The following is a 15,145-nucleotide window of genomic DNA, read 5'->3' on the forward strand; positions in this document are numbered from 1 at the left end:
TTACCTACGTTATCTTACTCCTAGGTCTCTCTGAATTAGGTATGCATGTGCCAGGTATTATTATTATTCTTCCTTCTTTTGAGACTGGAAAAAAAAAAGAAAAAAGAAAAAGGATCCAGCTACATATTTTAGATTTATATTAGTTATGACTTTATAATGTAATAGTAGACTTTTGAGACATTTTACAATTAGCTTGCTTTTGAATGTTACTTACATATTAAGTGCTTTGTGTATTTGATTTTGTTCCTAAGTTTTACTATGTTTTTTATTACATCTTTTCCTGCTGGGTCAAAAGTTAATTGGTGCCTCAGTTAACACCATTTGGATTAAGCTTTTGTGAATAGTAATAAAAATTAAAAATAATAATGTCTAAAAAGTGTCAATTATTACAGCAAGCAGTTATGTAATGACATTTCCAGAGGTCTTTACTTCTAATCTTTGTTGATTTTATTTCTTAAGTTCCATGCATCGTACTTGCCAAAACTAACTCTAAGATAATAGTTTAAATTTTGTACAGAGCTATAAAGTTTGCAAAAGCAGGTCATATATATATTCAATTATTATGTTTTTTTTGAATTTCAAATTCCTTTTTTATTTAAAAAGTCCAGATATAGGCTCTTTATTGTCAAATTCAGATTCCTTTGATATTTTCTTAAACAGATGTATTGGTATAGACCATAACCACATGAAAATAGATTAGATAGGTTAGATATAGTTAATTCTAATGTGCCTTTAGGTAACCTTAAAGGTGTACACATATCACTTCAATTAAGTTATTTTACATTATTACTAAATATCAGATATTTTAGATGCCCAAGAAATTGAGTCCACAAAATACTTGTATTTTCAAAGACACATATGCTATTATTTTTGTTGAGGGGAAAAGCAAGACCCAGACAATAGAACCCCAGCTTACTTCTACTTGTATAAATCAAGTTATTTAAATAAATGAATTGTGTATGCTGACCTGTTCTTCCAGTGTGCTATTGGGGGTGTATGAAAAAAAGAAGTGCATGGTGGTGGAAGTAGAAAGAGGCATAAAGCGTATTGGAAAACTACCAAATGTCCCCTGCAAATGGGCCCTATTCAGAATCAGTAAGCGTATGATGAGTGAAGTGGTTTTGAATATCGCCTTTAGATTCCATGCTGTTACAAGGCCAGCCCTGAACATGGCAACTCTTATTTCCACACACAGTACCTCTTCACTCTCAATTTAACCCCAAAATCTGATGAACCCATTACTCCATACTTGATTTCATGGAACAAGGAGTAGATATAGTTACAAATGATCAATCACAAGCCGTGAACCAAAGCAGCAAGGCATTAACAATTCACACCATTTCGGTCCACTTGCTCAAGCAGAAGATGTGCCAGCATATTTAATGCACAGCTACTTCGTTCAGTTTAAGAAAAGACATGACTCAGGCTGTATTTTCAAAACAGAGGAGACTTCCTAAGATTTCTACTTCCAAGCCCCAATGTCAGCGTTCACCCACATATCAGCAATTAAAATAACCAGGTGTTCTGTAAAGTTCACAATGGCTGAATTAAATTTTACCCAGGTAAAAACAGTATGACCTATGAAATTCTTCCCCCAACGCATCCCTGTTCTGTTTGATCCTATCATATAAATCAACGTCTCTTACAACAGTATTATAACACTGTAGACCCCACAGGCAATATACCGTCAGTTTAATAGGATCACTGAAAAACTAAAGCAGCTGTGAAAGATTGCTCTAAGTATAGCAATCGTGTGCTTGTCATTTTGTTCAGTGGAGGAAAAATCCAAATTTGGGTAGGCATCGGTATTTAAGAAAACGACTGCTAAATCTTTGCTCTTAAGTACCTTAGGGACAATAAGATTTGACACATAGCATGTAAACAAAAGCACACAGCAGCTGTTAGTTTAGATTTGTTTGAGTAAAAATATACTGATATAAATCAAGCAACATAGGAGACAGTATGCTCTCCATCATTCAATCTTCCCAGTAGACCATGCTTTTGAGTGGCGTCTGCTGATTGCTCGCGGACTGGGAGCTTTCCAACTATTACCTAAAGCTGGATGAGGAGCAGTAAAACACACACATATCTTGGCACTAGCTCAAACTCCCTCCAGGCCTGCTTCCTGGATGGGAAGCAGTCAATTCTTAGTATCTTTTAAGAACTTATCTTCTATCATACAAAAAAGACTTTTTTAGATCAACTTCATTAAAAAAAAATTCAATTGAATTGATGGGAAATTTCCAAATGATGTCCTGCTAACAATAGCTGAGTATTTTTGAGACTTGAGATCTGAAATTTCTTGCCAAAGAGCATAGAAGTTTCTCTATAGGTAATTATGCTCTAGGCAGTACTTTCTTTTCATAGTCTCATGTACTCTGACTGAAATGTGAAAATTACAATATTATGTAAATTATGATTCTGGATACTTAATTGGCATGAATTTATTTTTTAATTGGAAGCAAGTTATTAAAGCTTTTGATAATTTCCAGTGCTTTTTGAAAATTTATTATTTAAAAAATCCTCTTTTTTAGCTTTCCACAGTAGATTCAAATGCAGTGTGCCAAGTGTCTCTTTAAATGTCACATGTTGCTTTTGGAGAGATATATATATTCCCTAGGTATAGAACTTGACAGGACATTCCGGTCTATATCTTCATGGTAAGTTCCATTAGGCTTCTCTTTAGAGGAATTTTTGGCTTCTTGTCAAAAATTCTTGTGCTGCACCCATCATGAACCCAAATAAAGTTCAAGCTTCTTATTAGTGATGAAGTGGTTTTAGTATAAAGTCCTCTTGAAGGATGAATAGTTTATTTTCTTAGGAATAGCTTTTGAACTCATTATGTTTGGAGTTTTTAGAAGGAATTACCTTTATTATTTAAAATAGCTATTTTGACCTTAATCTAATATTATTGCTCTGTTATTTAAGTTTTATTGTGTGCCTTTTCCCACAGTGGTATGATTTAGGATAAAGCATATAAGGATTTTCCAAGACTTTTTTAGACACCCAGCTCTGGTGTTCTCCTGGCTAGTTAATGCTTCATTGCCAAGTTGGATTGTTTTCATTTTATATTTATTTTCTTCTTTAGTGTTCAAGATTCTTTTATAAGGAAGATTAAAATAAAACTATTGTACATACCCTAAATGTGCTTCAAAATTCTGGTACGTTCGTATTTATTTATCAAATTTTCAATTGGTCACAGAAAGTCACAGGTTCCAAGTGATTGAGTATAGTTGTACTCGTGGTCTAAAACTTACCTAAATTAATACTGCCCACAGTGTATCCAAAAGTACTATTTATTTATCCAGTAGACATTTATTGGGTACTGCTTTTATCAAACTAAAAAATACCATGCCCTCAAACCACAAAGGTTTTGTGATTTACTGGAGGATGGAAGTGAGATTGGAGAAGATGAGCACTAATACAAATCAATAAGGGAGAAATAAAAGTATAAATGATGCTCTGGGAAGCATAGAGGATGGAACAATTAATTCTGCCTAAACAACTTGTGGTATTTTGACAGAGGAAGTGACAATTGGTATGAGCCTTGAAGGACAAGAATATATTAACAGGTGGAAAAAAAGGGGGAAGACATGCAAGGGAAATAGAACAGTGTGACTGAGAGAAGTATCAGTTGATAGTTATGAAATTAATATAGCTACTACTTTTAATCATATGATCTATTTACCCATAATGCTCAGTACTAGCTATGTCCAATGAAGTTACTCCTTTTGGCCACATGACCTATTTACCCAACATCCTCAGTCTTAACTCCAAACCCATTAAAACCACTGGATTAATTTCACTTTGCCCTATAGTCATGACTTGAGAATAAACAAAATGGATAAATAGCTATCATCCATATAACTTCACCTTTCCAGCGATGGAAATGATCCTAATGGAATGATCACATTTGACTGATCTATGCATATTGATAAATTTAAGGAATGATTACTTTCCAAATCATTTATCTAATAAAAATGTTGAAGACTTGCTTGATATTGAAATTACAGGAAAGCAAAATTCTGTAACTAGGAGCCAATAGGTAGAACACCTGTAATGAAGGCCTCAAACACAAGAAGAAATGCTATGTGTAACTATGCACACAAATATTAAAGAAACATGGGATAATGGGAGCCAGCTAACCTACTTGAATGAGGCCATATTTCTGAGTAGCAGTTTGGAAGAGAAGCTCATGGTTTATACACAAAATAATATCCCAGAGTTGATTCCCTGGGAAAGACATATTTTTTTTCATTGAGTGTCTATAATGGGCTTTGCTAGCTCACGGCAGCATGTAGGATTATGCTATTTCCAATGTTGAAAAGTATCTATTGTCCTTTCTAAACCATTGCCCTTATTTCTTGCACATCTATATGCAATAGTCTTCTTTAATAGAATGAAGTTTTGCTTCAGAAACAGAAAGGAAAATTCTACGTAAAAGAGATAAAACCATTGGTTAAGAACACTTATGAGTTTTTAGCATAGAATATTATGAATATTCAGTAAAATGTTTAAAAAATAATTCTCACTCATGTTAAGATCTGTGGTTGGGGTTGAAAAGCCAACTGGCTTCTCTTTTTAAAAGAATCAATTATTCTATTTTATTTCAAAACTATCACCTTAGGCCAAGTCTTCTCTTTTAGGGAGAGCTCTTTAATTTGAACTGATCAATAAGTTTTATTTTTCTAATATATTAGGCTTATTTATACTTCCTTTCTAAGTGCTTAGGCGTATCATTTTCTTATGTTTTCTGTACCTTCCTAGTTAGTGGAAACATTGTTTGTTCTTGGAGTGTGCTTTGTCTTCCTTTTCAAGAAAATCATCAAAGTTACTAGTTTGCAGCTTCCAAAAAGAAAGAGCCTTCTAATCCCTAGTTCAGAGGCTAACCTTTATTAGCGCTCTTGTGGTTATAATGAGGACCCTGCTTCCAGCAGGGAGATTCTGGAATACTGAACAGATTATTCAACAAGTTCAGAGCAGATTCTGAAGTCCCTTATAAAACCTGCTTGTGAATACTGCTTTCTTTGCTTTGCTGTTTCTGGTTTCCATAGTATTCCTAATTACATAAATCATGTGGAGCATGGGAGCTGTTTTCCATCCTATATCAACTCTGACACTGCTTGTGTTTTGATATAATTTGTACTTTTTCCCTAAGCTGTATTTTTTCTTGAATTCTTATAGAAGGTACAAACCTTGAAAAAGAGTAGAGTTTTGTGTTAGAAGATCTATGAAATTCTTCTTTGGAATCCTTCCGGCTGATGTAAAGAATTTGAAAGTTACTTTGTGACAAACATAGATGAATAAAGCTGTAAGACTAAAGAGTCTAATAAGATGTTCTCAGGTTTAAATTCAAGATTAAATCTTGGATGTAAGTCATCATTTAAGTTTATTACTTCTCAATTTACTTAATTTTTTTTCAGTTTAGCAGCTGTTTATGTAATGCCTTTCCATGTATAAAAACTGTACTAAGTTCAATGAGTATACCAATTAAAAGTTTACAAATTAAAATACAACACATAGTCACATATAAATGTTGTAGCTAACTAAAAGTGCTGATGATTCTTAAATTGGGTTTCTTTAGGGAAAATTATAAGCAAAATTGATTTATATTATGCATGTTTTAAAGATTGATGAGTTATAATTCTAAAAATAAGTTGACTTCTATTTTTATTTTAGTAATATATGACCTAATATTTTTTGAAAGTTTGAGATATCTGTTGTGGTAAAACTTATGGAGAATAGCAATTGCTCCAGGAGTATAAGAATGGTTTCAATATGTGAATTTTAGGAATTAGTTTCTCAGGCTGGTGAGTGACTTCTATGCACACATCTAAAGACGTCTGAATAATCATTGGGTCATGAGTTCCTTTTAACTTTATTTATAATAGTCTTAGAAAATCTTAAACTCTATTTCCAACGTTTCCCTTAGTGATGAATATATTAGAAATAAATTATGCTTTGGTAGAGAGTTGTAGAACTTAGTGCCATGAAATGCATAACTTTTTTCCTAAGAGCAAAAATCAGCAGAATACCAGTAGCAAAGGCCATTTGCATAACTCAGCAGTTCAGCAGCTCAGCTGAACCTAATTGTAATTCAATTTCCAGATTGCTATGCTAGGCCTCTCTGCATAAAATATGCAACATATAGCATAACCAATGGCATGGACCTATTTTCTTTGCTGGTGATCTATCTAATTTCTTTTCCCGTGGAAGTATGTATTAGAATAAGGTCGCCAAGTCATATAGTTATTTGGTATGTTTATGTTGTGTCACATGTATACACTTCAAGTTTAAAAAAAAATGACATCCTTTCATTTTTCTGGGTTCCCAAGTGTGCCTAAGATTTTTAAAATGTCTTTATTTCTGGCATTTCAGAGAGAAATTAAATCTTAAAACATGTTAGCTAGCTGCCATGTTATTTGACTATTTTACACTAGAAAGACTTTATAAGCTAATCATGTGAAAAAGTGTATAAACATGTCTGTCAAGCCCATATGGATGTTGCAGTACAGGCCCAAAAGTAAATATCTTTTATCTGTTTACAAAATGTGCATACTGGAATGGCATCCCTAAATCTTTGACCAGCTCATATCCCAGAAGCTTAAAAACAAAAAGGTACGGTAAAATGCTTGCTTAAGATTCTCCCCCTTATTTTTAAACAGCCTCGCCACCCTATTTTATGAGTTATTTAAGCGGTGGCAGTGAAAAGACTTGAATAGGATGGCTTATAAAAGTGTGGATTATATTTCATGAATAATTCCCAGATGTGATGTTTTAGGTATAGAGACTCCTCTACGGGAAGCTATATACAGAAACAACATGGATCGCACAATTTTATCAGGACAATGCAAGTAGATTTCAGCAAGGTTGGTTCCAACTCATCTGTGATAAATGAGAAGATAAGGCAATCAGTGCACACCATGACACTCTGTGCAGCTAGTTAGGCACACTTCAGAACTATTCAGGTGTGCTCACAAAGCTTATGAGTCTTGCATGGGGGGTGTCTCCATATAAATACATCCTTCATGGTGGCCACTAGTAATGCAGGAATTGCCTCTCTAAGACTTAACCCAGGTCAGATATAAATAATAGATGTTAAGAGTTAGCTCTGGTATTGGGGCTGGATTCCAGGCAGTGTATTTCGTTTGGGTCAAAAGAATTTATTTTCCCTTATTTTCTCGTATAGTTCCTCTGCTTGAAAAATGCCTGCAAAATTCCATCACACCTTTGCGGGGACCAGTTTGGGTCTCTAAGGGAGAAGGTTTCAGCCCCTCAGGAGCTAAGATGTACATCCAAGGAGTTCTTTTGGCCTTGTACCAACGATTAAAGTCTGCAAAAAAATATTATAAACAGGTGAGTCATCCCTCTTTAAAAACTGCTATTGTATGTTTTAAAATGTACTTGTTTGTATAGAGGCAATGATTGGCATCATGTCATAAAAGACCTGTGACATGTATTTCGAGAGCTCAGTGCCCTTTAGGGAGCCAAAATGCTTCTTCTGTTATCTCAAAGCCAACAATAATGGGGCTAATTGTATCTATCTTTTGGTGTGGGATGTCATATGTCTCATCTTTTGTTGCTGCATACTGTGCAAAGCGAAGGCAACTCCTTATGTGGAAATTCTATAGACAGTTACTTTAAATAAGAAAATGAATAGCTCCTAAAGCATTTGAAGCTTTAAATGTTGACACTTCCATTTTCTTTCCAGTATGAAATCAGACTTGCTATTGTAGAAGATGGGCTAAAATATAACCAGTCTTATTCTGGGAAGTGAAATTGTGAATTAACTTCATGTCAAGAGTAACTTACTTCATTTATACTTACTTAACTTGTATGTTTCTGGACCTGAAAGTATAGAAATAGAATTAATGTATTCAAATTAAACTAGATTTTGTCCTTTAATTTCTAAGTTTCTATTCTATAATTGTGAGACAGAAAGAGAAAGAGAGAGAGAGTGTCTGCGTGTGGTGGGAGAGAAGGGGATGTATATGTGTGAAAACTTTGATATTTTTGTTACTAATTATAGGAACTTTGATTTGTCTTAAAGTAAAATTCATACTGTAAAGCAGAATGATCGATGCTGTTTATAAAATAAAAATGAAGTTGCCACAATTTTAGAATCCTCTTTGCACTTGGTCTGAAGAAGTTAAGCACACATTTTACCACATTAAATAAGGGCTAGGTTTTACATTTCTAACTGGAAGTTTCCAGTGTAGAACTGGGCTCATTATCTCAGACCGCAGGCTGCTGAAAAATGAATATTTTGAAAGCATCATACTATTATTCTCTGTATGCAGGGGGAGGGGAGGTGGACTTGGGATTCAGTCTCAATGTTCACACAGCACCTCCTGCTGTCTGGTTAGGAAAAGAACAAGTTGTATTGACTAGAAGAAATTCTTGAACTGAGGTATCCAGACCTAGCAAGAAACATCTTCCCGTGAGAAACTTTCATTCTTGAAATGCGATTAGTTTCCAAGTTAATTAATGTCATTGTATCCAGAATGGGATTACTAATTATCATAGATAAGGCTTTTTATAATAATAAATATGAAAAATAAAATCCAAACTTATTTTTAATATTCTTTATTAAGCTAATATCATATAAAACTGGTGTAAAACATATTTTTTGTATTCAGATTGTTATTTTAATAGAAATATTATTTAAGATACAATGATATTATACTATAGATTATGACCAATTTATTACAGTCATTTATTTGGTATTAAATGCTTTGCTTCTACTAATTTGACAGTTTAAAATTAATTAACGTTAAGAAAACATGAGACGATTCTCCAATGCAAGAAAAGCACTGTTTAAATCAAATCTAAAAAAAATTTGAACATTTTCTAAGTTTCGTTAAAAGTGGGGGTGTTGGAGATAAGAAACAGCTCAGAAAGTAGTTGTGGCATGTTTGTCTTTTCTTCCATTGTTCTAAACATGTAAAATTTAAATAGATATACACAGTTGTATTGGGTTAAAAAGTTCCTTGTATTGTGAGAAAAAAATGTGTTAAGAATTACTTACTGCTTTGATTTTTAAAATTTCTTTATGACTCAAAATTGATGAAGAATACATTTTATTAAAAGAGATATTAAATGTAAATGTGAACAAAATTAACATTTTTATCATCTCTCAATGTCTGGGCATCTGATTGTCAATATCATCAACATTATGACTTTCAACATTACACCAAATTTAGGAATATTTTAAAAATCTAGGCTCTCTGCTGTTTCTAACTAAAACCGTTTTATTTTGCTCACTTGTAATAATTTAAAGTTTTTCACTCAACAGTTTTAATATGATACTTGGTTAAGTTTTATTTTAAAATATAAAATTGAAGAAAAAGAAATAGAAATTTGCCTATTATGCATTTCCATGCAAATTTCTATTTCTGTTAGATATGCCCAGTTATATGTATTCTCGAGTCTCTTTCCTTTTGTATTGTTATATCACGACTTAATTTAAAATTATCTGCAATATTCATAAAAGTGGTACCATTATCTGGTCATCAGTGGTTAAGTGTTAAGCCTGGAATAGCTTTATTTGTGAGTAAGATTTCTTAGCAAATATCCCTCTTAGCATTAATGAACTTTATTTGAACTGCATTTATTTCATTTGACCTTAGGGAGAGCCTTTTCTATTTAGTTTTATATAAGATTTTGTTTGGTAAAATGGAGACAGATGATAATTCCTATTTCCCAAGCTTATAAATTATAGAATGATATGACCTCTTGATATCATTTCCATTTATTACACTTCTGAGATTGTATGTAAAAGCAACAACATTTTGTTGTTTTGCTAGGATTCTGTCAAAAGGTTGTAAACTTTAAATTGATGTTTTGGCATTCCCCAAGGAAATTTCTTTTAAATAAATTGTGATAATAGAACTTTAAAAGAAAAATCGGAACTACTGGTTTATGTTTATGAACTTATTCACTTTTCAATTTTTAACTTTAACTTGGCTATTACAAGCATGCCACTGAATTAAGCCCACTACATTAGTATGGTCTTAAAAATATACTGATTCATGTATATAATATGAGATATTATATTTAGGACAGCATAAAGTCACTTAGTCTTACATTTATCACATTTATTTCCTTAAAAGTGGAAACATTTTAGAAATTGCTCAGAGCTAAGCAGAATCTATTTAATTGGTGGTCTTTGAAGTAGCGTGAACGCTTTCCTATGAAATGCAGTTAACACTTTCAGCGACAGGGCCGTTCCATCTCATTAGCATTCTTGTTCTGTCGTGGTGCTGTTGGTGGGGGTGTTGAAGTAGGAATGCCATTGTGTGGAGTTCCAGTGTTTGGGGACAAACACTGCTGTGGAAGGAACGTGTGAAAAGGCCACAGTCCTGTCAGTGAATGAGGAAGGCTGTGCTTTCTGTGTGCTTCAAGCAGGGAAGCTGTCATTCATAGGCCTAACACAGCTAAACAGAGGCCAAAACACAAGCCTGCACTACCTTTTAAAATGATATTAGTGATTTTTAAACATGATCTTCTTTATTTATGATCCTCCATAGAGCTTTTAGTTGCTGTCAGTAAACAAAATGAACGTCAGCCTGTTCAGCAATGCTGTAGAGGTCCATAAATGTCCGTGGAGCTGTGCCACGGGGCTATATAAAGAATGGTTTGGAATGGCTGATCTTAAATACGAACATGATTTTTGAGAAATACATATTTCTGGAAATGTCTTCACAATTTTGCTACTCCTTTGAATTTTTTCCCCCAAAGCAACAAAATTCCTGGAGATTTTAACATAGTGAATGCGTAACACTCTTCTTTTAAAATACAGTTTTTAGTAGAGCTCATAAACATACAGTTTTAATCATTTAAAGTGGTTCACATTCACAGTGTAGTTTAACAGTTCTTATAGGTTGTATAGTCATTTCCGAAATTCAGAGAGACACAAAGGAAATGAGTATCTAACTATGATATCTTAACAACCATCATCTTAATTATGAAGAAAATCATAGTCCCTGTGATAGTTAAGACATGAAAAAACTTGAAGGAATGTTTAGTACTACTCCTAATTTTCAGCACTTTGGAAAGAAATGATCAACTTTGAAATTAAATTTTAGTTTGATAGCTTTAAAAATAAATAAATAAACAGAATAAACAGAAAAATATCCTCAAATATTTCTTAAAATCTTGGGATATTTCTAAACTTTGGCAGAATATTGAAAAAAATGACAATTTCTATTTATGTCTGAAACTACAGGGAAATGTTTTATTTCTGTAATTTCAGTTTGGAAATATGTACTTGGGCTATTTGTAATAGATCATTATTTAATGAAGTTTGTTAAAAACTGTCATTTTCTACTTGGATTTTTTTTGGTGTATGTTTATGGTCATTTTTGTTTATTCATTTAAACAAGGTACTTTTCTGAGTGCTATTATATTCTAATGTTCCATATTTGATGCGTTAGGTTTAAAAATCTCAGACACTAAGTTTCTATTTCAAAAATTAGGTTTCACTTTCTAAACTGGAACTGTACTGTAAATTTATTTTGTGGGCATATACTTAGATGAGAAAATTACCATCCAACATCAGCATATATTGGTTTTGCAGTTTAAAACTGAAATGTATTTTATCATTACATTAAGCTGACTTCTACCAAAGCACTTATATTTTGTTAAAACAGTTCCTAAGTTAATGTTGGTTCACTTTTTTTTTTACCCACACTTTTCAATAAGTTTAATGCTTAGAGATAAAAGCAATATTAACAATATAATTCTATTCAGGAGAAATTCAGTTTACAATATGCTTGAATTGCGTTTGGTGCTGACAGAATTTGTTTATTGCAAAAAGTATCTTAAAGGAATCTAATATTTTAATTTCCCATCAAAGGTTGAGAGTTTGTCTTTTCAGACCTGTGTTGTAGGTCAATCAAAATCATTTGTTGGTCCTAACATTATTGAAGGAAAAACGGTTTCTATCTCATTTTCTATATGTATTTTTTTCTTCATATGTCAGCTACTTTTTTTTTCTAGCTTTATTGAGATAATTGATATTAAACATTGTGTAAGTTTAAGGTGTGCCATGTGATGATTTTATGCACTTGTATATTGTGAAATGATCACCACAGTAGGATTAGTTAACACCTCTGTCACCTCACATAATTAACATTTTTCTTTGCAGTGAGAACATTCAAGATCTACTCTCAGCAACTTTTCAGTATAGAATATAGTATGGTAGTCACTTGCTGTACATTAGATCCCCATTTATCTATAAATTAAAAACTGAGCTCTTTCTTGATTTAGCCTTCTTAGAGCAATACCCAAAATATTTCAGTTTTGAACTTCTTGATGTCCTTTGAAACCTTGGAACAAGTCTAATATATAAACATAATTTACTATTAAAAGCATTAAAACAATGTTATAGCTGTTTGAAAATTAAAACTGCTACTGAAGGTTCTGATAGGTAATTTTTTAGAATATTAGGTTGTTTGTAGATTTGAATGATTGTTGATTTTTCTCCCCTGAAACCAAGCTGCATTCTAGTTACTTGAAGTATTTTAAGAACCTTAAACTTGTGTCTTTTTCTAAGTGTCATGCTTTGAGCAGGCCTAACATCAGTTAAATGAAGTGAAAATTGCATTCTTGTCTTGATAGAGATGAAAATGGATTTCTGGTCATGAAATAGATGTAGTTGTCACTTTTTAAAAAAGGTGTCAGCAGTTTGCTTCAGCGAGTAAGGTGCCAATTCAGTATGGCAGTAAACTTGTGATCTGAGCAATCAATAAAATGCTTCAATAACTTCTGCTTCATTACACTTATAATAAGAGGCTATAGATCCATGGCACATAAAATGTTGATAAAGAGAATATGTGGGGACCGACTGTGACAATTTTCTTGAAAGTACAGTAAGTGCAATATTGCCATCTAGAGTTTGTGCATAGGTAATTATTGCAGAGAGGGGAAAAAAACTGACAATGGGATAAAACAAGAAGTGATATTGAAATACTGTTTATTTTCCATCCTTTACCCATGACACATTTATCTCCATGGAACATTTCATTTGATTTACCATAAAACTGTTTAGGTTAGGAAAAAATTTTCAAATCTGTATTTTTCTCTAATTTTGTTAGAATTATACTACCAAATGTCAAATATGTATCTGTGGCTCAAAACTGAGCTTTCTTTTTACCATGAAAACTCTATATTAAATAACTCACTTTGGAAAAAAAATTAAAGATTATCCTTTTTCACAAGATAATTTAATTTTATAAAAACAACTCTATTGACATCTCAGTTGGATACCTTTCAATTAAAATTATCTTTATTACTATTAAACACTCCTTCAAAAATTGAGGGCCAACTTAGTTAAAATTGGAATTTAAAATAACTATGTAATAAAATAGACTTTCCTGCTTATGTGATTTTGAACATTTTAATTAACTGTAAGTTCTATTTGGGGATTGTTTAAAATATGTCTTCATTTTTAAATAAACACTTTAAAAAGTGTTAGTTAATGCTATTTTTCTTGATTAATTAACAACTATTTAATTTTATAATATTTTTCGAATGAGCTAACATGGAAAATACATTTGAACCGAAGCATTACTGAGGTCTTTTGCCCTCTGAACTGGTGACTGAAAATGCTTACTGCATAATAGAAAAATCTTTTGAATCTGCATTTAGATGTTTGATACTTAATAAAAAATTAATATAGGTATTTATGACTTAAAGAAAGTTAATCTGGAAAGGTTATTACTTTTATTCTCCCATTTATCTATTTTTCAATTGGTGTAGAAAACTTTTATAAGTTTATAGACCTTGGCCTTCAGATTTCAGTGAGAAAAATAATTTGGCATTAATATATTAGTATGGCATTTTTTCTAATATTATACTATTTAGATATTTTCTGTTCACAAACATCTACGTGTGAATAACTTCTGTAATTGTAAAAAATGGAAATGATTGTAACATTAGTTTATTTTCCTTTTCTGATCAAAGTTTTATCCTCAAACATCCTAATATTATATTATCTCTAAAATGTTGCATTTTAAAACCTCCAAATAAGTATAGAATTGTTCTGGTAAAGTAAGTGAAAGCAGACCTGACAAATTTTCTTTAAATTACTCAACCACCTACAGGTATTATTGCCTATGACTCTTTTGAAATGAGAATAAATTTTATAGAGTTACAGCAGCAAAGTGAAAGAGTGTGTTTGATAGATTCCCTGAACAGTTTCAACACCCACAGGTATTATTTTTAAGAAAACAATCATGCCGAGTCTTCAGCTGGTTAGAGAGGGCACAGCATTCTATCTTCACCTGACATCCTATCTGTTCCGTCAGCATCCTGGGCCCCCTGCCTGCTGCCCCCTCCTCCCCAGACAATAATGCTCGCTGAGAGGTTTGTGCGAATGGACAAGAATATGAATTTTTTTTTTCCCTTGAAGAACTAAAACAGTATTGAAGACATATTCTTAGGGGGAGGAAAACCAACTGTCTTGAGGATTGACTAGTATTTTCTGTTTTCTATTCAAAGTGATCAATGTTGTGAGTGATTGATAGCTAAAGTCTTTGATTATTAACTCTGACTACTGATTGATGAAAGGGAGACTCTTAAGTGTAAATGTTTTGGAAATAGTTGCTTTATTTTATTAAGAGACGTGGTTTTCTCTCACCTGTTATTAATAGCATAGCTTGAATAAACATCAGCCATAACAGCATATTACTGATTTTCAAATAATATAATTCATTATTTGCTTATCTTTTATATATGTAACAGCAGATGGGAATGAGTATAACATTAATTTATTACTCTCTTCAGTCAAATTTTCTCATTAACTATGTCAGAAAATCAATTTTACATAATTTCCTAAAAAAAATGGCTTCTTGTTACATTTAAACAAGATTTTAAGTTCCTAAACAAAACCAATCATGCATGGAAAAAGAATAGGGCAAGAGTCCATTCATCAACACTTAATATATGTCACTGGGAAGTAAATGTTGAAAGTATCAGAGAACAGAGTGATAGCATAAATAAAAGGTGCTAGGAAGGTCCTAGTCTTCAGGTTTGGACCTAGAAGAGTTGCATCTTCTAGAGCTGTACTGCCCAATACGCTATCCCCATGTGGTTTTACAATTTAATTTTAATTAAATAAAATTAAAATAAAAATTTAAAAGTT

The 15,145-nt window shown here is 32.3% G+C and overlaps 1 protein-coding gene across 1 annotated transcript in view; it reads left to right on the forward strand.

Annotated features, from left to right (window-relative positions):
- The window catches only part of DCDC1 (doublecortin domain containing 1), a 398,871-nt gene that overhangs the window by 62,549 nt on the left and 321,177 nt on the right, over window positions 1–15,145 (forward strand). Inside the window, exon 7 of the mRNA XM_057748255.1 lies at window positions 7,190–7,356. Within this exon, the coding sequence (XP_057604238.1) occupies window positions 7,190–7,356 (167 nt within the window). The remainder of the gene's footprint in view (window positions 1–7,189; window positions 7,357–15,145) is intronic.

Source organism: Hippopotamus amphibius, chromosome 9, assembly GCF_030028045.1.
Source record: "Hippopotamus amphibius kiboko isolate mHipAmp2 chromosome 9, mHipAmp2.hap2, whole genome shotgun sequence".
Taxonomy (NCBI): domain Eukaryota; kingdom Metazoa; phylum Chordata; class Mammalia; order Artiodactyla; family Hippopotamidae; genus Hippopotamus; species Hippopotamus amphibius.